The following is a 25,154-nucleotide window of genomic DNA, read 5'->3' on the forward strand; positions in this document are numbered from 1 at the left end:
GTGATGCCTAGGTATTTAAACTCCATCATTTGTCCTATTATCTGACCTTCCAGCTCCAATTTACATCTTATTGGATCTGCTGTTATAACCATGCATTTTGTCTTTTGTGAGGAAATTAACATGTTAAATTTTCTGGCGATTATGTTGAATTGGTGCAGCATACGTTGTAAATCATCTTCACTTTGAGAGATTAGTATTGCATCGTCTGCATGGCAGATTATTTTAAGTTGTTTTTCTCCCATTTGGTATCCTTTTTTGGTTCTTACTTTTTTTTATTATTTCGTCCATGATCAGCTTATACAATAAAGGACTCAAGGAATCCCCCTGTCTTATCTCATTGCGGGCTTCAATTGGATCAGTTAATTCATCGTCCACTTTTACTTTTATTGTGTTGTTCTGGTAGATGTTTTCGATCGTTTTAATGATTCCTAGAGGTACCTCTCTCGAGTATAACAAATGAATAACGTCCTTTAATGTGACCCTGTCAGATGCTTTCTTAAAGTCCACGAAACATAAATATGCCGGTTTGTTGTATTCCAACGATTTCTCTTGAACTAGCCTCATTATAAATATAGCGTCAGTGCATGACCTTCCCGACCTAAAACCTTGTTGTTCTTCTGCTAATGTTATGGATTATTACACCTATTAGAACCACACATTATTACACCTCTTAGAATACAGAAATTCAGAAAATATTGAAGAAATCACTAACTGGCTGAGAAACCATGAACATATGATTATGTTCTACGATCTAAAACAATATATTATTTATGTCTTCCTTCAAGCATTAGTTGAATTTCATCTAAAGTTTTGCCCTTCGTTTCTGGGATAAAGAAGATAACATAAAACGATGTTAAAAATGAACATGCGGAAAACAAATAGAATGGTACATGCATACCATAGCTATCTGTCAGATAGTTGTACAAATTAATTGCAATAATAGCAGCAGACACATAAACACCATCCACCAAAGCCATACCCAATGCTTTTATCTTGGAAGCGAATATTTCTGCAGTTATCACTATAGGAACCATCCCCATACCGTACTTAAACACCAAAGCATACACCATAACAGCTACCAAGGGCACCCAACTAACATGTTTATATTCGTAACCAGCGTTTTTGATGTGGAAATATATAGCCAAGGTAAGAAGGCATATTCCTGTTAGAATACTTGATAGGTAAAGTAGCTTCTTACGTCCAAACTTATCAACTGTTCCAGATGCTAAACCGGCAGCTACAAACATAATGGCGGCAAAAACAATGGCTGATAATGACGGTTCCAGATAAATCGAACCTGCCGATTCTAAAATTTGATGCATGTTCATTAAGATGACATTGATGCTACTAAATTGCTGGGCTGCATTCAAAACTGTCATAATTAATAAAGATTTTCGGTAGCTTTTCACTGTTAATATATCCTTGAGTCCACCCTTTTCGGTCTCAGACTTTTGTCTTTCAACAGCTGTTCTGATGTCAATCAATTCCTTTTCTACTGAACCACTAGATCTATAAAACTTTATAGACCTTATTGCTGCCTCTTCTTGGCCACTAAACAACAAATAGTACGGCGTTTCTGGAAGCATGGAAAAGACAACCAGTTCTACTACCAAAAGACAAGTTCCAATGATCGGAGGAACGTAGTAAGGTAAGAATGGTCCAGTAATATAAATGGTTAATACACCAGTTAACATCATCAAATATATAATACTTGATAAAAATCCTCGAATTTTCTGATCAGCAATTTCAGCTATATAACAAGGTGCAGCTACAAAGGCCATATCTCCTCCTATTCCTGCTATAACTCTCGATACGTAAATGACGGTGACATCTCTGGCAAACATCACTATCACCCAAGCTACAACAAGTAACGCTGAGGCTAGCAATAGAGATCTTTTCCTTCCAATCTTGTTAACAAAATAGGCTGTGAAGGGTAGACCAATTACAGCACCCATTAGCAACCATGTTTCTAGCCATTCAGCTTCGTGTTTTGTCATCCTGATGTGGCTTTCTTCACTGAGAAAATAAGGTATCATTGGAGACGTCCATCCTACTGTCATTCCATCGGATATTGCCATCAAGTTTGCTAAAAGTATAAAGAGCGCAATTAAACGAAAATGTTAAGAGTTTGAAATATTATTTAATAAAATAATAACCTCACAATAATATGTGTATTATTACGTATTCTACAGAAACTGTATAAGGTAATCACCAAAATCATTGCCAAATGCTTGGAAGTTAAAATTGAATTCTATCAGTCAAGAAAATAAGCAGGTTTCAGGAAAAGTTACAGTACAAAATGTTCATCTAGTCCTGATAGAAAAGTCTGTGGAATATAATGGACCCTTAGCCTTATTGTTTATCGAATTCTAAGCATTTGAATGGAAGAACTAACATCAATAATAGAACTGGAAGAATGTAGAATATATTACAGGCTTTTAGAATGCATTCCCAAAACGATGATCGAGACTAAATGATGAAATTAGCACTGAAAGAGGACAATGAATCAAACATAAGAAAAATAGATAGAATAAGAAAAATAGAGTAAAACTAATAGTGCGGCCGATATGTGAAACAATTGCAAATTTAATGATACAAGCATATAATTTGCACCACATATATCTACTACACACATAAAGGTTCAAATTTAGATATGAGGCCATCTCAGATTTTGTCTTTTACAAAAATGGCGGGCGTTCAAAATGGCGGCTATACTTATGTGTTTAATAGTACCATAACTTTTGAACGAAAAGTCCGATTTCAACCAAATTGGGTATATAGGTTTTCTTTTTGATTTACAAGAGGAATATGGTGAACCGGAAGAATCGGTTTACCAGAAGTTGTGTTTTTACTGGTTGTTTATGTAAAAATATGTTTTTTTTTCAATTTTTTCCCTCTGTATATATTAATTTTTCGAAAAGGTAATACCGCAATTGAAAAGAGCGTAAAAATATTTTGTAGAAAATATTTTGAACTTTTTAGTTATGTTAATTATCATTTAATAAATGCATAACGTATCATCACAAGTACCTATGTGTGCAGGGCCGGACTGGCTCCTAAAAAAGGCGCCAACCCAAATTCTAAAAAAGGCGCCAACCCAATCTCTAAACAAAGGCGCCAGACCCCCTTCTAAGCTTTTGCATCAAACTTTTTTGAAATCCTAGTGCATTAGGCCTGGATCCCGCGTACCAAAAAAAGTTGTATAATAGCAAGCTGAAAATTTGTTAATAGGTTAACGATGTCTAGTCGGATAAACTTGGATGTGTGGGAACACTGAAATATGTGAAGTTTTAATTGTGGTAACAGGTTAAAAATTTGAAACGTCAGACTACGAAAACTGTCACATGTATTTTGTCGGACAGAACTTCCAATTTATTTTTTACTCACTCATTAAACTCTCATGGAAAAATCAGACTGGTACCAACTGAGCATTTTAATAAGTCAGACACGTAGAACATGTTAAATGACAGAAATTATGTTGGTGATAAATAGCAGTCTGATTTTTGCATAAGAGTTGAATGAAAGGAAAACAAATTAATTGGAAGTTCTGTCCGACAAAATACATGGGACGTTTTCGTAGTCTGACGTTCGAAATTTTTAACCTGTTGTACAATTAAAACTTCCCCTGTTCCAGTGTTTCCAAACACAAGTACATCAAAGTTTGTCCGATTAGACACTGTTAACTTATTAACAAATTTTCAGCTTGCTATTATACAACTTTTTTTGGTACGCAAGATCCAGGCCTACATGTAAAGTAAATTAATATTACTTGTGAATTTTTTTAAGTTTAATATCAATTTAAAACAATCAAGTAATTTACCATTTTTCAACTGCTTCTACAGAAGAATCTACTGGTTCAAAAACATTGATCAACAATCATGATCATTGGTGTTCAACATCATTGGTGTTCAACAGAAGGTACTTTTAAAATTATTTCGAATTCTTAGAGCGCTCTAAAATGAGCAGTGAATGGCCTAATGTCAGTCGCTCGCAAACGGAGCCCTCGGGAGAACTGGCGAAAGTCCTTTGTAATTCAGGCCTTAGCGTGGGCAAGGGCTCACTGCCTCGCCGGGCAGTATAATTCTCTCCTAATCGCGGGAACTATATGGATAAGTATTTAATCACTTAGGAAAATATAAAACAAAACGAAGTCAGAGTGGAGCGTGTCACCGGTGGTGGTGCAGCTTTAACAAGGTATGAATGAGATGATAAGGTGTTCATTCTAGTAAAGGGAACAAAGGAAAAATTCTAAGCGAAGAGGGAAAGAGGAAGAAAGAGACTATGATCTTCGGAAGAATGGGATCTGTTCGAAGATCTCCGGTCAGTGGTAGGGACCTGACCAAGACGGATCTCCCAGGGGAGACAACCTTGCAAAGGAGCTCCTCACTTGGGGAGAAAAGACCTAGAGAGAAGGAGGAGAGCTCCGACATAACAGTCATGGTAAGAACAATGGATAAACTTACCAGAGTTTCAAATAATTTAGTGAAACTAATGTCCGACCATACAAACACGAAGGTCGAGATCAAGAATGAGGTAAAAAACTTAAAGATAGTCACCAAAGACATGAAGAGCAATCTCAGACAAGTCGCCCTCGGCAGCATTGAGAATCGAAATAGAATAGTAGAGCAAACCGGTGAGGAAGGAACGACTAAGGAAACGGCAGGAGTGTCCACACAGGTCGCCTTCGAAGAGTTCTTTCCCGAAAAACTTAGTGAAGAAGAGATAGAAATGATCGCAACGGTTCTGAACTCAGGAGAAAGAGGCTTTAAAAAATAAAGGACATCATAAAGATGGGAAGAAGCTCACTATAGGGTCGCCAAACCGGGAAGATAGGATAACCTACATGCGACTTAGTAGTGGTCGTGGATTCAGTGAGGGAAAGGTTCCACGACCTGACAAGGAAAAACAGGAGCTGGGAGTATGTGCAGGAGGTACATACAGACCAGGAAAGGTGGAGTACTTCCAACTTAGTACTATGAGCACGATGACAAGGACGGGTCAGAAGGAAGAGAACCGGGAAAACCGTCAGAATATTTTCATGGTCCCTGTAGAGAAAGGGGTGACGGAAATCGACGGGGACAAGAGACTACTGGCAATTATTTCTAAATTGAGGAAAGACATGGAGATACTGGGGACTAGAGAGGCGTCCCTAAGAGTAGTGGGGGCTACAAAGGTAGGAACTTCAGGAAGCTCCTGGAAGTTACATTTATGGGTATGGACTTTCACCTCGCGCAGGTGGAGTATGAATGCGGGGAAAGTAGGATGTAGACGCAGAAGGTGATCATGAAGGAAGGTAGAAAATCCCATGCCGAATTGCTCAAGCAAATCAAGGGTAGCCTAGACACAAAGAAGGAGGCGATTAGCATCACAAGCGCTAAGAATACTACGGACGAGGACTTCACCCTCAAAGTGGCAGAGAAAGAACAGGCCAAGCGCCTGAAGAAGAATATCGTGACCCGCACGGAGGAAGGGAAAATAGAGAAAGGAACACAAACGTCATGGTCGGACTGACACGCATCACAGCCAAGAAGCCCCTGGAAAGAAAACATATACCAATTAACTGGAACTCGTGCAAGATTCGAGAGAGACTGCATACCCAGCGCTGCTTTAGATGCCTGCAGTTCGGGCATAGTAAAACCGACTGCAAGGGAGAAAACATGACGGACTCCTACTACAGATGTGGCAAAGGGGGCACCAGGCACGATAGTGTAGTAGCAAGGCGACTTTTTGCCCCACTTGTAAAGAATCCGATCACAGAGCCGACAGCTTACAGTGCCCGCAGTATAAAAATCTCATCCTCGAAAAGCGGGGGCTTAAGAGACACCTGGCCACAAGGGATGAGGAAAGGGTGGATGAAAGCACCTAGGACCAGAACTCAGACAGCCTATAGGTATGTTAGAGAGATAAGAACCATCTAATTCGAAGTTCCTTTAAATAAATATGGGAAGGGCGAGGGCCGCTCACGACGTTGCAGAGGTACTCAAACGAAGCGAATGTTATCACATTTAGTCTCTCAACAAAGAATCATTAAAGATAAGAGATCTAACGTGACCATATACGTGATGAACCGAGGAGTTGGCATCACCAGACACTTTGTTAAGAATCGGTATGTTGAAGTACAAGTTTGATACCTGATGGTGTGCAATTGCTATGTTTCACCAAATGTCCCGCTTTGAGTATATGAAGAGTATATTGACTCGATTATCCAAGAGGCTGGGACGGAGAGTGTACCGGTCTCCGGTTACCGATGGTAAAACCCATCGTCTATTTGTTGACTTCAAAGCCGCGTACGACAATGCTAAGAGAACAGTACTATACCAATCAATACATGAGTTTGTTACACCAGAATAACTAGAATGTCCAACTCCGACCAACTAGAATGACAATGTCTGACTTAAAAGAGTGCGTAAGTATAGAGAAATATAATTCTAGAACTTTTGAAATAAATGATGGACAAGGGGATGCGCCGGTAACCTGAATGTGAACGATCGTCCATGGAACCAAAGAGTTCAAGATGGGAGAGGGAAATACCTATGATAATGGATCCATGCACCTACGTTCGTAGGTAATAGTAAATACTTTCCGGACATCTCGCTGGTTTCAACGTTACTTCTAAACAGGGTCGTAAGCTGGACTGTTTTAAAAGAAGAATCACTCAGCTTACATAAATATGTGAGTTTTGAACTAGCGAGCAAAAGGAAGAAACGGAAAGATGAAGATATCGATCTAAAGAGATTTTTAAATGAGTAAGTCTTTGTGGGTGCTTTTAGCTTGATTGGTCTGAGATGCGAGGATCTGTGTGGGGCACCGGATCTGAGTGAGTTGATCGAGGATCTGAGTGGGGCACCGGAGTTGGCTTGTGTTAGGTCAAATGGGTGGTATGAAAGAAAATAACCGTACTGGTAGAATGAGGGGCTTGAATATCAGAGAACGAATTGTATGAGAGTAAGAATGGAGTGGAAGAGGTTATTAAAATTTCAAGCAGGAAAAAGAGAATCAATGAATTAAAGCGAATGCAGAACCAGTACAGAAATGAGATTACATGATTGAAGAGAGAAAAGTGGAGTAACCTGCTTCAGGATCTCAAAAGAGGTATCTGGGGACAGTGTTTCAAGATGGTGTGTATCTAACAGAATGGGAAAAGACACACTATCCCCTGCCCGAGGAGAAGAGACTGTTTAATACGGGAGCGCTTTCCTCAAGTGGAGAAGAGACGTTTAAGTGTTACTTATTTCATAGAGGCGGTACCCTTTACTGAGTTGGAACTCGGCGAGGCCGTTGGATGGAAAAAGATCCGAAAGGTACCTGGCATAGACGGAGTCATACCGGAGAAGCTAAGGCTCGCCGCACAACTGAACCAAAAGAGGTCAGAAAACCTGGGTGCCATTTTCAAGCTATGTGTGTTGGCCTTTGATTACCTGATACGAGTTGAATTTTGTTGTACCCACTGGCTTCATTATGATGTATGATTCTAGGGTTCAAAAATCCTGTATGTATGATTTAGTTATGGCGCGCAGAAAACTGCACTCATTAGGCCAATTGTGGGATGTAACACTATTGTAATATAATATAAACAGATGACATTGATACCTACGAAAGGCTCCTGAATCGTAAAATAGCCGCGCGACTCATCTAAGCTATTTATTATAACAGAAACCGTGGATACGAAAGGCGCCCGAATCTTAAAAATGGTCTTCGAGGGCGCCGCGCGTCCTCGGAGCAGATATCCTCGTTGCATCTAAGCTTTTTATTATAATAGAAACAGCGGAAATTGATACCCACGTGCGTTGAATACAAGCAATTTATTATAATAGAAACAGTGGATGTTGATACCTACGAAAGGCGCCCGAATCGTAAAAATTACCTTCTAGAGCGCGCGCGTCCTCGGACAGATATTGATACACACAAAGGCGTTCGAATCGTAAAAATGGTCTTCGAGGGCGCCGTTCGTCGCATCTAAGCAATTTATTATAACAGAAACAGCGGACATTAATACCTACAAAAGGCGCCCGAATCGTAAAAATGGTCTTCGAGGGCGCTGCGCGTTCTCGGAGCGGATATTGATATCCACGAAAGGCGCCCGAATAGCCTACGTTATTTGATTATCTGATATCTGGTATTTTGGTGTACCCACTGGCTTCATTATGTAGCTTTCTGGTGCCAAACGGCGAAATCACAAGCAAGTAGAAACATTTTTTAGGGGAATGGTAGCTGAATCATATTTGTGTAACAGTTAAAAAAAAATTTTTTTTCAGCGTTTAATTTTTTTAATGGATAGATAGTAACCAAGGCAAAAGGCGCACCGGCCCGATGGCCGGTGGGCCGGCGGGCCAGTCCGGGCCTGTATGTGTGGCAAATTCGTGCAAACATTATAAGAATTATTGTGCATTTAATGGTAGAAGCATATAATTTGGACCACATATACTACACACATCAAGGTTCAAATTTAGATATAAGGCCATCTCAGATTTTACCTTTTACAAAAATGGCGGGCATGCAAAATGGCGACTATACATATGTGACTTATAGCACGATAACTTTTGAACGAAAAGTCCGATTTCAACCAAATTTGTTATATAGATTCTTATTTTGATGTGTTAGATCAAGGTCTTGAACCGAAAGAATCGATTTACCAGAAGTTGTGTTTTTCCTGATTTTTATGTAAAAACATGTTGTTTTTTTACCAATTCTTTCACCCTGTATATATTAATTTTTCAAAAAGGTAATACCGACGTTGAAAAGAGCGTAAAAATATTTTCTAGGAAATATTTTGAACTCTTTAGTTATATTAATTACCAATTAATAAATGCATAACGTATCTTAACATGTACCTATGAACCTATGTGCGGCGCATTCGTGCAAATAATATAAGAATTATTGTACATTGAATGGTAAAAGCATATAATTTGGACCACACACACTACACGTACAAATATTCAAATTTAGATATGAGGCCATCTCAGATTTCGTCTTTTACAAAAATGGCAGGCATTCAAAATGAATCTACCGCACATAGGTACATGTGAAGATACGTTATGCATTTATTAAATGGTAATTAACATAACTAAAAAGTTCAAAATCTTTCCTAAAAAATATTTTTACACTATTTTCAATGGCGGTATTACCTTTTTGAAAAATTAATATATACAGGGTGAAAGAATTGAAAAAAACAACAACATATTTTTACATAAAAAAACAGTAAAAACACAACTTCTGGTAAACCGATTCTTCCGGTTCAAGACCTCGACCTTATTCATCAAAAAAAGAAACTTGATACCAAATTTGGCTAAAATCGGACTTTTCGTTCAAAAGTTATCGTGCTATTAGTCACATATGTATAGTCGCCATTTTGAATGCTCGCAATTTTTGTAAAAGGCAAAATCTGAGATGGCCTCATATCTAAATTTGAACTATTGTATGTGTAGTATATGTTGTCCAAATTATATGACTCTACCATTAAATGTACAATAATTCTTATAATATTTGCACGAATCTGCCACATATAGGTACATGTGAAGATACGTTATGCATTTATTAAATGGTAATTATACTTAACATAACTACAAAGTTCAAAATACTTCCTAATACATATTCTGACGCTCTTTTCAATAGTGGTATTACCATTTTGAAAAATTAATATATACAGGGTGAATAAATTGAAAATAAATTATTTACATAATATAAAATAGTTTTACATAAAAAACCAGGAAAAACAAAACTTCTGGTAAAACGATTCTTCCAGTTTATGGCATCGATCTTGTAAATCACAAAACGAACCTACGTACCTTTGGTTGAAATCGGACTTTTCATTCAAAAGATATCGTGCTATTAGTCATATATGTATAGTCGCCCATTTTGAATAACCGCCATTTTTATAAAAGGCAAAATCTGAGATGGCCTCATATCTAAATTTGAACCTTTATTTGTGCAGTATATGTGGACAAAATTATACGCTTGTATCATTAAATGTGCAATTCTTATAATATATTGCACGAATCTGCCGCACTATAAGAACCTGGAACGTTCAAACTATATTGAGACCAGGAAAATGGAAGAGGGAGCAAGAGAAATATAAAGACACAGAATTGACATACTAGCACTATAAAAAGTAAGACGAAAGGAAGAATAAAGAAAGTAATATTAAACATTGCACAATATTCATCTCGGAGAAAAACAAGCAGGGGATAATTGTGCAGAATTTAGGTTTAATATTTAGATAAGGAGCAAAAGTTATAGAATTCAATGATATAAATGGACGAATGTCGTGTATAAAAATAGAAAACAAATAAGCGGATATGAAAATTATAAGCATGTATGCATCAACAGTAGCGTACTGAGCAGGGTTCCGCGGAACCAGGGCCCGGGCCCCACAGGGGCCCGCTCTAACGCGCTTTTTGCTTCTATTGTTTCTAATTTGTTTGAGACATGTTGAACTACACAAGTACACACTACGAAATTGCTTAATAAATTTTAATTTTTGTGCAGGTATTTATAAATAAAAACAAAAAATATCTGTTCATCAAAAAATTTGAAAACCTTTATTAAGAAATACAGAGAACGCGATTGTAGGGTTGCTTCGTTTTACCTACTAAACAAAGCTCTTGTCTCAACACTTGTTTAGAATAACCGCCGGTGTCTACCTAAATACGTGCTAACACAAACACTTGTGTATTTTTTATATTAGCACGATCTATGGGTAAGGATTGTAAACTGCAAAGTTACAGTAATTCGGGAACAGATATTCAATGCAAGTTTTATACGCTGGCTCATAAAAATAATCCCAAGGCGCTCGATGTTTCTTTTGTTCGTATTTATAGCACCCTCATAACACTGCATAACTATAGACAATTATAGTGGTAAGGACAATAACAGTAGGATTAATATTAATTTACTGCTTTAATAGTCCATTCACTCACGGCAAAATATTGCAAAACCTTCAAACCAACAGAATTTAAAGAACAGCTTGGATAGACATGAAATTTGGCATGCACATAGCTAATATGTTCAAGAAAAAAATGATATTGTGCCGATGTGTGCTTTTGCCCAGTGGGTGACTTTCGTCCTTTCTCGGGGTGAAAAAATATACGTTCAGAATAAGTCCTGAATTGGATGAACTATCTGTTGATTCTAAGCAACTTTTTTCTATACTGTTTTTTCACTGTCATTACTTTTCGAGTTATTTGCGAGTGAAAACGTAAGTAAGTTACGATCAAAATAAGTTTGCTCCCTTTGCTTGTTAGTAACAAAAATCGTGACAAAATCACCATCTAATTAGGATGCGAAATGAAATACTTTACTTATGTATTTTTTATAAGATCTGTAAGATTCGTTGGTTCATAGGCTCCTTAGTTCATATTTTTGAAGACGCTGTAGTTAAAGGGGCTAAACGAGTTACTAATCACGAGTGTATACAAATTTTGAATAGCCATACCTTAACTAATTTTTGTCTTCAGGAAAACAAAAAGTCCAAAATATTTACAATAGCAAAACCTATATTTTTTACTACTTGAGATTTTTGGTATCACCAATCATTTTTAAGTTATTAAAAAAAATTTTTTTTCATAATTAGAAAAACAATCTTTACTCAACCATTTTGTTTCAAAATTGAGAACCAATAAAACTTACAGATGATATATAACATTAAATAGGTAAGTCAAGTAACTTGTGAAGCGGTAACGATTAGTTTCATTTGAGATGCTAATTATAATTAGGTGGTGATTTTTACGATTTTTTTTACCAATAAAAGGGATCAACTTTGTTTTGAGCGTACCTTGTTTACTTTTGATGCTAGAAACTTAAAAAAACAAAAATTCAGCTTATTTAAACACTTTAAAAAAGGTGTGATCAGTTAAAATATTCTATTTGGAATTTGACGAATAGGAACCTACTTTTCATTACCTGCGACTCTGCTCCTACTGGGTCTACAGAGGACTTTTGAGTTATTTCCGTCTAGAAACATAGTTTTTTTTTGTTGAAAAATGAAAATATTCGCTTGCAAATAACTAAAAAGTATTGACTTAGTGAAAACAATCTATAGAACTAAAGTTGCTTAGAATTAGTTAGTTTATCCAACTCCGGACTTATCTTGAACGTGTGACAAAGTCACACATCGGCACAATATCACTTTTTTTCTTTGACATTTTAGCTATGTTTATGCCAAATTTCATGTCAATCCAAACGGTTCTTTAAAATTTGGAGCAAAAACCGTGAGTAAAATGAACGATAAATTATAGGTCTGAATCCCGCGTATGAAAAAAAAGTTGATTAATAGCAAGCTGAAAATTTGTTAATAGCTTAAGGGTGTCTAGTCGGACAAACTTTGATATATGGGAACACTGGAACAGGGGAAGTTTTAATTGTGGAACAGGTTAAAAATTTGAAACGGTCAGACTACGAAAACGGCACATGTATTTTGTCCGACAGAACAGACTTAAACTCTCCGAACAGAGATTAAACTCTCATGCAAAAATCAGACTGCTATTTATCACCAAATGGGCGTTTTAATGAGTGGAACATGTAGAATATGTCAAATGACAGGAATTATGACAGGTGATAAATAGCAGTCTGATTTTTGCATGAGAGTTTAATCTCTGTTCGGAGAGTTTAAGTCTGTTCTGTCGGACAAAATAAATGTGCCGTTTTCGTGGTCTGACCTTTCCAAATTTTTAACCTGTTCCACAATTAAAACTGCCCCTGTTTCAGTGTTCCCATATATCAAAGTTTATCCGACTAGACACCCTTAAGCTATTAACAAATTTTCAGCTTGCTATTAATCAACTTTTTTTTCATACGCGGGATCCAGACCTATTAGCTTGAGTTTTTCGATAGAACGATCTATATTCAATGTTTATTAAAAACTTTTAATAGGTATACAATGTGTGGTTTTATTGGGCAGGCGGGCCCGCATCCCAACTGGAACCAGGGCCCGCTGATCTATCAGTACGCCACTGTGCATCAACGTAGGTGGGCACGAAGTAAATTAAGTTTTTAGGTGTATCTATTTAGGGCATGAAATTAGAATAGGAAAAGACAATCAAACTTGTGAGATCTAGCATCATATAGGCTTTAGATGGGCAGCATTTGACAGTGCATACTGCCGGTAATAAAATATGGTTCCGAAACAATAACTTTGAATAGCTCAAACATAACATTCTGCAAATAAATTGAGAATAGCCCAAAGAAAAATGGAAAGAGCAATGTTGGGAATAACAAGAAAAAATATAGTACCAACTAGACTAGTGAGAGAGAGGATCAAAGTGACAGATGTCATATAAAAAATTGCACAAGCCAAATGGAGATGGTCTGAACATGTAGCACGTTTAAATGATACTATGTGGGCCAAAAGACTCATAGAGTGGAGACCTAGAAAAGATAAAAGACACCGAGGTAGACCACCAAAAAGATGGATCGATGACTTGAGAAAAACAGTGGGAAATTGAATACAGAAGGCACAAGGTAGAAAATAATGGAAAAATATGGGGGAGACCTATATCCAACAGTAGATGCAAGAGGTTGAGAAATGAAAATTAAATTATAAGAACAACTAGAAGAATTATATGAAAGATAACCCAGAAATGGCAAAGTACTAATGATTCGTGACTTCAAAGCAAAAGTAGGTAAAAAAAACCAAAACAAGGAAATCGCAGGAAAAGAAACTATTCACATCAATTACATCATAAGCACAAACTTCAAGCATAGAAGAGAATATAAAGTAGCATGGCTAGTACCTAGGTTGTAACATGGCTAGTACATTATATGAACGGCCTCTGTGAAAAAGGTAACAAGTCATTTTTCGAATTTTTTTTATCATGTGATATTCATTGTTTTACCAATGTCTAGCTCTGTGCAAAAATAAACAAGCCCGCTACCACTGAAAGGCTATATTTTTTTACGTGTAGAATGTAACAAGTTAAATATGAAAAATTTAATTTGTGCAAAAGGAAATAAGTGGACTTGTTACCTTCAGGGCAGTATTTGAATTTATCACCATAATCACTGCCTGGTTGACTTGCTTCCAATCAGTAAAAGTACATAAAGTCATTTTATAATAAATTTAGTATTTTTGTGCCTTAAAGTTGCTGAAAAAAAGAAATAGTGTCTGAGTAAGTCTGTGTCAATGGTAACAAGTAAGGAAAATATTGTGCATTTTGTAACAAGTCGAAAAATTTAATTAAATTAAAAGTCCAACTATAAATTTTTTTAAAAATAGTTGAAAGACTGATAAGTTTGTACACACTTGAATGAATAAGGGAAAATGAAAATGTAGTATGTCAAAGTGTGTGAATAATTTTATTTACTTAGCTGAGCGCTTTCGACATAAACGTCATCATCGGAGCTAATGGTCAAATACTAAAAAAGTACCGCTACATAGAGGTGTAAACAAGTGCATCTTAGGAATGTACATTTGATTTTTAAATTTTGAATGCTAACTTAGTCCTCCGTACAACAGCAAACAGCAAAAAAACAGAAAGAAACGGCCACATACACGTTGCACAAAAACATATAAACTTTTTTCATGGTCCGGGTGTCGATATCACCCGTCCATCCTTGGCCTAGTAACAAGGGTCAGTCAGCTGTTGTTACTAGGCCAAGGATGGACGGGTGATATCGACACCCGGACCATGAAAAAAGTTTATATGTTTTTGTGCAACGTGTATGTGGCCGTTTCTTTCTGTTTTTTTGCTGTTTGCTGTTGTACGGAGGACTAAGTTAGCATTCAAAATTTAAAAATCAAATGTACATTCCTAAGATGCACTTGTTTACACCTCTATGTAGCGGTACTTTTTTAGTATTTGACCATTAGCTCCGATGATGACGTTTATGTCGAAAGCGCTCAGCTAAGGAAATAAAATTATTTACACACTTTGACATACTACATTTTCATTTTCCCTTAAAATTTTTTAAAGTTCAATAAAAACCACTATTTTGTATTGTTTTCTGAAAAAAATTAAAAATTTATTCGAAAAAAACCCAAGAACCGTTTTTTTTTCGTTTCCTCAAAACCAGGAAATTTGACTTGTTACCTTTTGCATAGAGGCCGTCCGTATTTTGATGGTCATATAATTCAAAGAGTACCCAGTTTTAAATATCTTGGTTGCCATATTACTGAACAACTCTCTCTCTCTCTCGTTCCATCCCTCCTTGTAGTGTATTGGGCGCTTATGCGTTTCTTGGCCAAAAGTGTAAGATTGATGTCTGGTCGGGACAGCGCATCTTCTTTTGTTTTTATTCTCTGGATAAATTGTGAACTAATTCCCTCCACTCTCTTCTATCTTTTGCTCTCTTTTTGACTTAGCCCCATCTTAGTCCAATTTTTTCGTGTTCTCTCGTTGTTGTTCTTTTCCAGCTGTTGTCTGGTCTGCCTCTCTTTCTTTTCCCCTCTGGTTGGTATTCAAGTGCTTGTCTTGCTATGCTGCTTTGGTCTTTCCTTAAAGTGTGGCCGATCCATTTCCATTTTTTTTCCTTGACTGTAGTAGATACGTTAGTTTGCTTTGTCCTTTCCCATAGTTCTGTATTAGTTATTTTGTTTGGCCAGTATATTTTCAGGATTTTTCTTAGAGATTTGTTTACAAATGTTTGCAGTTTTTTAGTTGTATTTTCGTCCTGTTTCTATGTTTCTGCTCCATAGAACAGTATACTTTTAATGCAACTGTTAAAGATTTTAATTTTTGTTGTTTCCGATATTTCGTTTGTTTGCCAAATTCTGTTTAAAGCGTTGAATGCGTGTTGCGCCTTTGTTATTCTCGTCTGTATATCCTTTTTACACCCCCCGCTCCTTTCCATGACAGATCCCAGATATGTGAACTTGTCTACCTCTTCTACTTCTTTACCGTTTATCATTATTTTATTATTTGGATGGTTATTATTTTTTAGAAGTTTAGTTTTTTCTGTGTTTATTCGAAGTCCAATCGTGTCGGACTGAACAACTAGATCCAGATAAAGAGATAAAATGTAGAATGAGATAGCCCGCACGACATTTTAAAAAATGAGGTCATTCTTCTGCAATGATAACTTGCAACTTCAACTTCGAAAGCGAATGATAAAATGTTACATTTGGTCAGTCCTCTTGTATGGTGTCGAAGCATGGACATTAAAAATATCCACCATTAATCGTTTGGAGGCCTTTGAAATGTGGCTGCACAGACGTATACTGAAAATAACATGGACGGCTATGTTGACAAATGTGGCAGTCCTTAAGAGAGCAAATGCTGCCCGCGAGCTGCTTGATAACATCAAATATAGAAAGATGGCCTATTTTGGACACGTAGTAAGGGGAGACCGGTATAATATTCTTCAACTATGATGGGTAAAATCGAAGGTCGCAGAGGAATTGGTAGAAAGCAGGCCTCTTGCTTGAAGAATATCCTGGAGTGGGCGGCAATAAAGAAAGCAGAACACCTATTTAGAATAGCTCGAGACAGAGACAGTTTCGCTATGTTAATCGCCAACGTCAAGGGGACTTGATAGGTCACGTTAAGAAGAAGAAGGCTAGTAACTGGCACAACAGATCACAATCAGATAGATTACATACTAATACCAAAAAGATAAACGTAAAACAAGAGGGCATGATGTCAGAGCATATAGACTATAGAGGAGCAAACACAGACACGAACCATTCTCTAGTAACAGAAAAAATAAAAATTAAGTTCTCAAAACCGAGAGAAGAAGACACCATAAGATGAAAAGATTCATTAAAGTAGGAAGATTAGTAGAGTCCCTGGACCTTCCTGGAAAAAGGTTTTTTATTACAAAAAAATATACTACCAAACTTACCTATAATTGCAGCAAACAATTGATATATTGTTCCTTTATCCATGTTAAGCATTTTTTTTTAATAAAACAAAACAAATTATTATTTCAAGACTTGTTAATTTTACTAGATCGTTCCAATAGCTAACAACTTCTTGATATTATATAATTTTTGTTTTACACCATTTTTATATAAAATTACACGAATCTTATCAACTAAATCTTTTAAGATGGAATTTGCACGATAATAATTTTTCCACCTACCTCTACCGAAAGTATACTTTTCCGGACCTGATTGTAGGGAGCAAAGTTGTACTTTTCCTCCCTAGGGAGGAAAATATTTTTCCTCCCTAGGGAGGAAAAGTAAAAGTGACGTCATGGTATTTCATTCATGAAATATAACTTATTGACGCCCTGTACATTATCTATTTTCTATTACGTCAGTATCTATACATTTTAACGTTTATTTATAAAACACTCCGTATTTTGCAGAATGGTAAAAAACAGTAAATTGTTATTTTGATTTAACAATGTTTACATTAATAATTTGACTTATATTTGACAGTTGACAGTTATATTGTACATACTTGTTAGTTTTAGTTTTAATAAATTTTGTTGGTTAGTAACATAAATAAATTAAGTAAAAATAAAAAATGACTTGTAATTAATTTGAGGAAGGTGGAAAAACCATATGTATAACATGGGAGTAAAGTTCCTTTTCCTCCCTTGAATGATTACTGCCCTCCGCTACGCGTCGGGCAGTAAACTTCATTCTCGGGAGGAAAAGTAGCACTTTCCTCCCTTGTTATACAAATAGCTATGGTTTTGCGACAATCTTATGTTAACAAATAATTAAAATATTATATGGGCCATTCCACGAACATACGCCTGTTTTGGATTACTTCGACAACGAATATTTTACTGTGCAACATAAGTACGAAAGTAAATGGTGCTAATAATTATTCCAATAAACAACAATGTAATTTGCAATTTACTTTCGTTCTTCTTATTTTGCACAGTAAAATATTCGTTGTCGAAGTAATCCAAAACAGGCGTATGTTCGTGGAATAGGGTATAACTACATAAGTCAACTTTTGTTAGAAAAATAATGTTATTTTAATGTTACTATAAATAGAAATTAAATATTGTATTTGTAAATGAAAATATTAGATTTGTAGTAAAGAAAAGAGAGACGTTCTCACAAACAATTTATTTTACCACTGACGACCGGTTTCGCTGTTTACAATTTATACAGCATCATCAGGTCCGGTTAAAGTAAAATCAAATGCTACAAACAACAAAAAACCAGAGTTAGTTAGGTGGTCTGGTTTAAATAAAATTTAATGATACAGCCAATATCAAAGTACATATGTTCATGCATGTACATGAATACCCACATGTATGTGCGCATGGTGTACAATCCTCATACTCACAAACATGCACGCATTCATGTGCAGTGGCAAGCAAAAGTATGTCAAGTATATGATATATACTTACTTTCCGGTATAAGGGAAGATTGTAGTAGTATTCAATATTATACTTTTCTGTGCACTTTGCTAGAGGGATAGTTGGTGAAGGGAAAGATTTCAATGTAATATATTAACTAAACATCGGTGGGGTCTTGAGGGGTTTAGTAGGGAAATACGACATTAAACCGATAGTCTAATTTGTTAGTTATATGTAGTGATGTTATTTTAATTTAATTATATATGGTGATGTTATTTTAATTATTAATGTAGCTTTTAATTATATATGATAGTTAGATGTTGTGCTGGGTGTGCGACTTTTAGAACAGATTGGTCGTTTATGTAATAGATGTGATCTGTTTGTGAATATTTATTTGCTATGTTTAAAAAGTTGAAAATGAAGAAGAAATTGAACAATAGTAATTTGTTAAAACTTTTTCATATAAAAATATTAAAAATTGTCAAAAAATTTAGTCAGAATGTAAAATCATTCATAACTGACTCAGAGTTAAAGCTAAGTGTTAAGGCAATGTAGTAAGTAAATTAAACTTATTGTAATGTGAAGTTATAATTATCTATAGTACAATGAAAAACTATGGAATATCACTAAGAAGTTTAAAAAGTTAAAGTGTAGAAAAAATTTATAATGATAAATGAAAAATGAAACAAGCATTGTAAAAACTTTTTATTTCTATTGCATAGTAATATTTGTTGAGTTTAATAAATTATTAATAAGAAATAAAAAAAGAAATAAAAATAAATAAAAATAAAAATAAAAAATAAAAAGTTTTTACAAAGCTTTTTTCGTTTTTCATTTATCATTATAAATTTTTTCTACACTTTAACTTTTTAAACTTCTTAGTGATATTCCATAGTTTTTCATTGTACTATAGATAATTATAACTTCACATTACAATAAGTTTAATTTACTTACTACATTGCCTTAACACTTAGCTTTAACTCTGAGTCAGGTATGAATGATTTTACATTTTGACTAAATTTTTTGACAATTTTTAATATTTTTATATGAAAAAGTTTTAACAAATTACTATTGTTCAATTTGTTCTTCATTTTCAATTTTTTAAACATAGCAAATAAATATTCACAAACAGATCACATCTATTACATAAACGACCAATCTGTTCTAAAAGTCGCACACCCAGCACAACATCTAAGTATCATATATAATTAAAAGCTACATTAATAATTAAAATAACATCACCATATATAATTAAATTAAAATAACATCACTATATATAACTAACAAATTAGACTATCGGTTTAATGTCGTATTTCCCTACTAAACCCCTCAAGACCCCACCGATGTTTAGTTAATATATTACATAGAAATCTTTCCCTTCACCAACCATCCCTCTAGCAAAGTGCACAGAAAAGTATGATATTGAATACTACTACATTCTTCCCTTATACCGGAAAGTAAGTATATATCATATACTTGACATACTTTTGCTTGCCATTGCACATGAATGCGTGCATGTTTGTGAGTATGAGGATTGTACACCATGCGCACGTACATGTGGGTATTCATGTACATGCATGAACATATGTACTTTGATATTGGCTGTATCATTAAATTTTATTTAAACCAGACCACCTAACTAACTCAGGGCCCAGAGCACGCCAAATAGAATTCTATTTTGCTGACGTCACAAAATAGAATTTCATAATGGGAGAATCGACGGTTGCTACGCAACGTGACGTCACTAAAATAGAATTCTATTTGGCGTGCTCCCACAGCTGGTTTTTTATTATTTGTAGCATTTGATTTTACTTTAACCGGACCTGATGATGCTGTATAAATTGTAAACAGCGAAACCGGTCGTCAGTGGTAAAATAAATTGTTTATGAGAACGTCTCTCTTTTCTTTACTACAATAGTATGGACTCACACATGCAACCCATTCATTATTTGGAAATATTAGAGTATAGAACAGGCTCTAAAGAAGGTATGGGGATATTCTCAACCTCACAGATAATAAATAGTCTTCTTCTTCTTCTTTTTGTATAGATATGACTCTGTCTCTTTTTCAATGTGCCTCTAGTAAGTTGTCATTTCATATTTTTCGTGGTCTTCCCACTGATCGTCTTCCTATTGGGGAACCGTCTTTCGCCGTCCTTACTACTCTATTTGTTGTCATTCGGCTTATGTGGTCATTCCATTCTACTCTTCTGTTTTTCGCCCAGTTATTAATGTTGTCACTGTCCTAAACAACTTTACAACAGGAAGTGATCACAGAATGGTTATTGCTAGAATAGAGATTAAAATCGACAAAGAGAGAAATAAACTAATAAGAAAGAAACAAATGAAACAATGGTCACAACCAAAAAATTAAACAGAGTTTGCAGATCAAATAACTGTACATCTACAGAACAGACCCCCTACAAATGATATAAATCAGCTAAATAAAATAATTACTAATACCACATCAGAAGCTCAAAGGAAATGTTGTACAGCCAACAAGAGAGAGGAGAGAATCACTGCTAACACCAAACTTAAAATGGAAGAAAGAAGAGAAAAGCTAAAAGATAAGAATATAAAACAACAAAGCTTAAATAAAATAAACAAAGAGGTCTCTAAAGCAATTAGAAAGGACATAAGGGCACATAAAAATGAGAAAATCTCGCAGACAATTAAGCATAACAAGAGCATGAAGATATTAAGAAGGAACTTGACGAACAACACAAAAGAAATTATCAGACTCAAGGGAAAAAATGGCAAACTAACATCCAATAGAGAGGAAATGCTAGAGATAGTGGAAGACTTCTATATACAAATAAACTTGACTTAAACCCGACAGAACATACAGAAAAAAAAATTATGAATCAAGGTTCAGAGGATATTCCCGAGATAACAACGGCTGAAATATATCATGCTTTAAAGAAAATGAAAAATAACAAAGCACCAGGAGGACGGAGTAGTGGTAGACGCGCTAAAAATCGGAGGCTCTGCTCTCATCAGGGCAATCAAACTCCTTTTTAATATATGCTTAGAAAACCAAGCCATACCAGCTGAATGGAATAATTCTATAACGCTCCTCATACATAAAAAAGGAGATCAAACAGACCTCGAAAACTATAGGCCAATTAGTCTTCTAAACCACCTATATAAATTGTTTGCTCGAATAATCACTGCCAGAATTGAGAACAAACTGGAGGCACGCCAACCGAGAGAGCAGGCAGGTTTCCGCCCTGGGTATGGTACAAATGACCATCTGACTTGTCTGAAGGTCCTGATCGAAAAAACTGTGGAGTACAACCGGCCGCTAGTTCTGGTATTTGTTGACTACAAAAAGGCCTTTGACACTATGGAAATGGTAGACATCTTAAGAGCTTTGCGATATTGTAGAATCAACTACCGATATTCCAACATTATTCAACATATATAATATGTAAATGCCACAACAGCAATAAACCTCCATACCCAAACTCAAAAAATAAAACTAAAAAGGGGAGTTAGACAAGGAGACAACATGTCACCAAAACAATTCAATGCCGTAATGCAGCATGCATTCCAGATGTTAGAATGAGAAAACAGAGGTTTGAATGTCGATGGCGAAAGACTGAACCACCTACGATTTGCAGATGATATAGTTCTAATAACCTACGACTTAAAGGAAGTCCACGAAATGCTGCAAGAACTACAACGAGTTTGTCAAAAAGTAAGGTTGGAAATAAACTTTGGGAAAACTAAAATGATGATCAATTTAGTACCTAGCGGACCACTGAAGTTGGAGGACTGCCATATCGAAACAGTTGACAAATACATCTATCTGGGCCACGAAATACAAATAAGTAGAGACAACCAAACATGCGAATTATCTAGAAGAATAACTTTTGGGGTGGGTAGCATATGGCAAACTAAGAGACGTGTTCAAGGAAAACATCCCAATAAAGCTAAAAAGAAAAGCATTTAACCAGTGCGTACTTCCAGTGTTTACTTATGGAGCTGAAACAGTGACATGGACTAAAACATTAATAAGAAAATTATAAGTAGCACAACTAAAAATGGAAAGATCCATGCTTGGCCTAACTTTGAGAGACAGAATACGAAATGATGAGTTACGGCGAAGAATTGGAGTGGAAGACATCATAAAATGCATTACGAAGTTGTAGTGGAAATGGTCAGGGCACGTCGCAAGACAGAGAGACAACAGATGGACAAAGAAGATTTTAGAGTGGCGGGCAAAGGCAGACAAACGAAGTCGTGGAAGACCACCTACCAGATGGATCGACGATATAAAGAGAATAGCGACAAACTGGATTGCAGCTGCCCAGGACAGAGAAGGGTGGAGACATCTTGAGGAGGCCTATGTTCGACAGTGGCCAAATTTGGCTGTGTGATGATGATGATTAATGTTGTCCACCTTGCATCTCCGTCGTATATCTGCACTTCTGGCTCTACCTCACACTCCCACAGTGTCTTAGTATCGATTTTTCGAAGTGTTTTCATCTCTGCTGTTTCCTTGCTTTGTCCTTTCTGTATCAGGTCGTGTTTCTGCTGCGTATGTCACTATTGGTCTGATGACTGTTTGTAAATTCTGCCTGTCGCTTCTTTTCCGATCACTTCCTGTACTAATTGTGGGGTGAATCGAGTAGCTCTGTGGTTACCACAGTAGCCGGTCCCAAGCCCGGATAAAATGTGGAGGGTGATTGCCAAGGTTAGCAACCTACCAATCGTTAAAACGAATTATGCTCAACGAAACGATGTGACGCCTCGGAACCAGAATGATAATATGAAAATGACTACGGCCAGATAGATAGTACACGTGTAAGTATGTAAAGGAACTGCTAAATGATGAAAGACCCATCTTCAAATTAAAGAAGCAGTAATTATAAGGACCTTTTTATTCTTAAAGTTCCATCTCCTATCGGAGGTTGAATATCATAATGGCTATGGTCACTTTGTTGGCTGCTGCTCTGAACAGTTGTAATGAACTACAGTTAAACCATTATCTAAGGTTCCTCAGCCAGGAGATGCGTCTTCTTCTCATGCTTCTTCTTCCTTGGATCCTTCCTTGCATAATAACTCTCAGCAAGTCATATTTTTCTCCTCTGGTAATGTGACCCAAATATTCCAGTTTTCTTGTTTTTATACTGTTCATAATTTCTAACTCCTTATTTAAACGTCGTAGCACTTCAACATTGGTAATCCTTTGAACCCACTGAATTTTCAATATTCTTCTGTAACACCACATTTCGAAAGCTTCTATTTTTCTTATGTGTTACGATAATATGAAAATGACTACGGCCAGATAGATAGTACACGTGTAAATATGTAAAGGAACTGCTAAATGATGAAAGACCCATCTTCAAATTAAAGAAGCAGTAATTATAAGGACCTTTTTATTCTTAAAGTTCCATCTCCTATCGGAGGTTGGATATCATAATGGCTATGGTCACTTTGTTGGCTGCTGCTCTGAACAGCTATAATGCACTACAGTTAAACCATTCTCTAAGGTTCCTCAGCCAGGAGATGCGTCTTCTTCTCATGCTTCTTCTTCCTTGGATCCTTCCTTGCATAATAACACTCAGCAAGTCATATTTTTCTCCTCTGGTAATGTGACCCAAATATTCCAGTTTTCTTGTTTTTATACTGTTCATAATTTCTAACTCCTTATTTAAACGTCGTAGCACTTCAACATTGGTAATCCTTTGAACCCATTGAATTTTCAATATTCTTCTGTAACACCACATTTCGAACGCTTTTATTTTTCTTATGTGTTATCTCTTCAATGTCCAAGCTTCCATTCCGTATAGTAATATAGAAAATATGTAGCATTTTAGAGCCCTCAATCTGAGAGGCAACTGAAGGTCTTTGTTTGTAAGCAGTGACTTCATTTTTATAAATACTTGCCTTGCAGTTTCAATTCGGACTTTAATTTCTTTGCTTTGGTCATTTTTGTCATCAACCCAGGTTCTCAGATATTTGTATGTCTTTACTTTTTCTATTTGGGTTTGCTCTAGTATTAACCTTTCATTTTCATATTGTGTTTTTGAGACAATCATAAATTTAATTTTTTTCTTGTTTATTTTGAGTCCATATCGAATGTAATAATCGATAATTCTATTTATCAATTCTTGTAGCGATTCCAGGGTGTCTGCCATTATAACGGTGTCATCAGCGAATCTTATGTTATTTAATATTCTTCCGTTTATAGAGATTCCATCACTTAGTTCCGCTATCGCTTCCTGAAATATGGCTTCACTGTACACGTTAAACAGTAGTGGCGACAGACCACAACCTTGCCTTACCCCTCTCTTTATATCAATATTCTCGGACTCTTGTTCTTCTATCTTTATATTGGCCTTTTCATTCCAATACAGATTGATGATAATTCGTAAGTCTCGTCTGTCTATATCTCTGTTTTTCAATAATTCTGTTAGTTTTTTATGTCGGACTCTGTCGAACGCTTTTTCGAAGTCGATGAAACAGGAATAAATATCCAGGTTCATATCTAAGCATCTTTGAGAGAGGACAATAAACGCAAACAATGTCTCTCTTGTTCCAAGTCCTTTGCGGAACCCAAATTGGGTATCATCCATATCATCTTCTAGCTTTCTGTATAATCTTCCATGAATCACCTTTAGAAACATTTTGAGGGTCCTGGTATAAGGTACCTGGCATAACCATAAATGAAATTGAATGAGCTATATTGACTGTACCAAAAAATAGAATAACTACTTTAGGGCCGGTTTTTCAGTGCTGGGTTAACCCAGATTTTTCGGTCACCGAAATTTTTATGGTTAATCAGTTTTTCAGTACTAGGTTATCGCTTAAACCCGTTTAAGTTGACCAAGATTTTAACCGATACTCGCTATCATAGGTGGTTTAACCCCGAATTTCCGACAGACGTTTATATTTGCTGAAAGAAGAGGTTAGTTAAATTATGACATTTTGTGTTATCGCGGGAAATATTGT

At 35.9% G+C, this 25,154-nt stretch overlaps 1 protein-coding gene across 1 annotated transcript; it reads right to left on the reverse strand.

Annotated features, from left to right (window-relative positions):
• Window positions 1-732: 732 nt before the first annotated feature.
• On the reverse strand, window positions 733-16,912 carry LOC114328494 (facilitated trehalose transporter Tret1). Its single transcript, XM_028277353.2, has 2 exons — window positions 16,774-16,912; window positions 733-2,086 (listed from the first exon to the last, which is right to left on the reverse strand). Exons 1-2 carry the CDS (start codon window positions 16,823-16,825, stop codon window positions 765-767), a joined length of 1,374 nt encoding a protein of 457 aa, XP_028133154.1. The 5' UTR covers window positions 16,826-16,912; the 3' UTR covers window positions 733-764.
• Window positions 16,913-25,154: the final 8,242 nt, after the last annotated feature.

The sequence above is a fragment of the Diabrotica virgifera genome, chromosome 9, assembly GCF_917563875.1.
Source record: "Diabrotica virgifera virgifera chromosome 9, PGI_DIABVI_V3a".
Lineage (NCBI taxonomy): Eukaryota > Metazoa > Arthropoda > Insecta > Coleoptera > Chrysomelidae > Diabrotica > Diabrotica virgifera.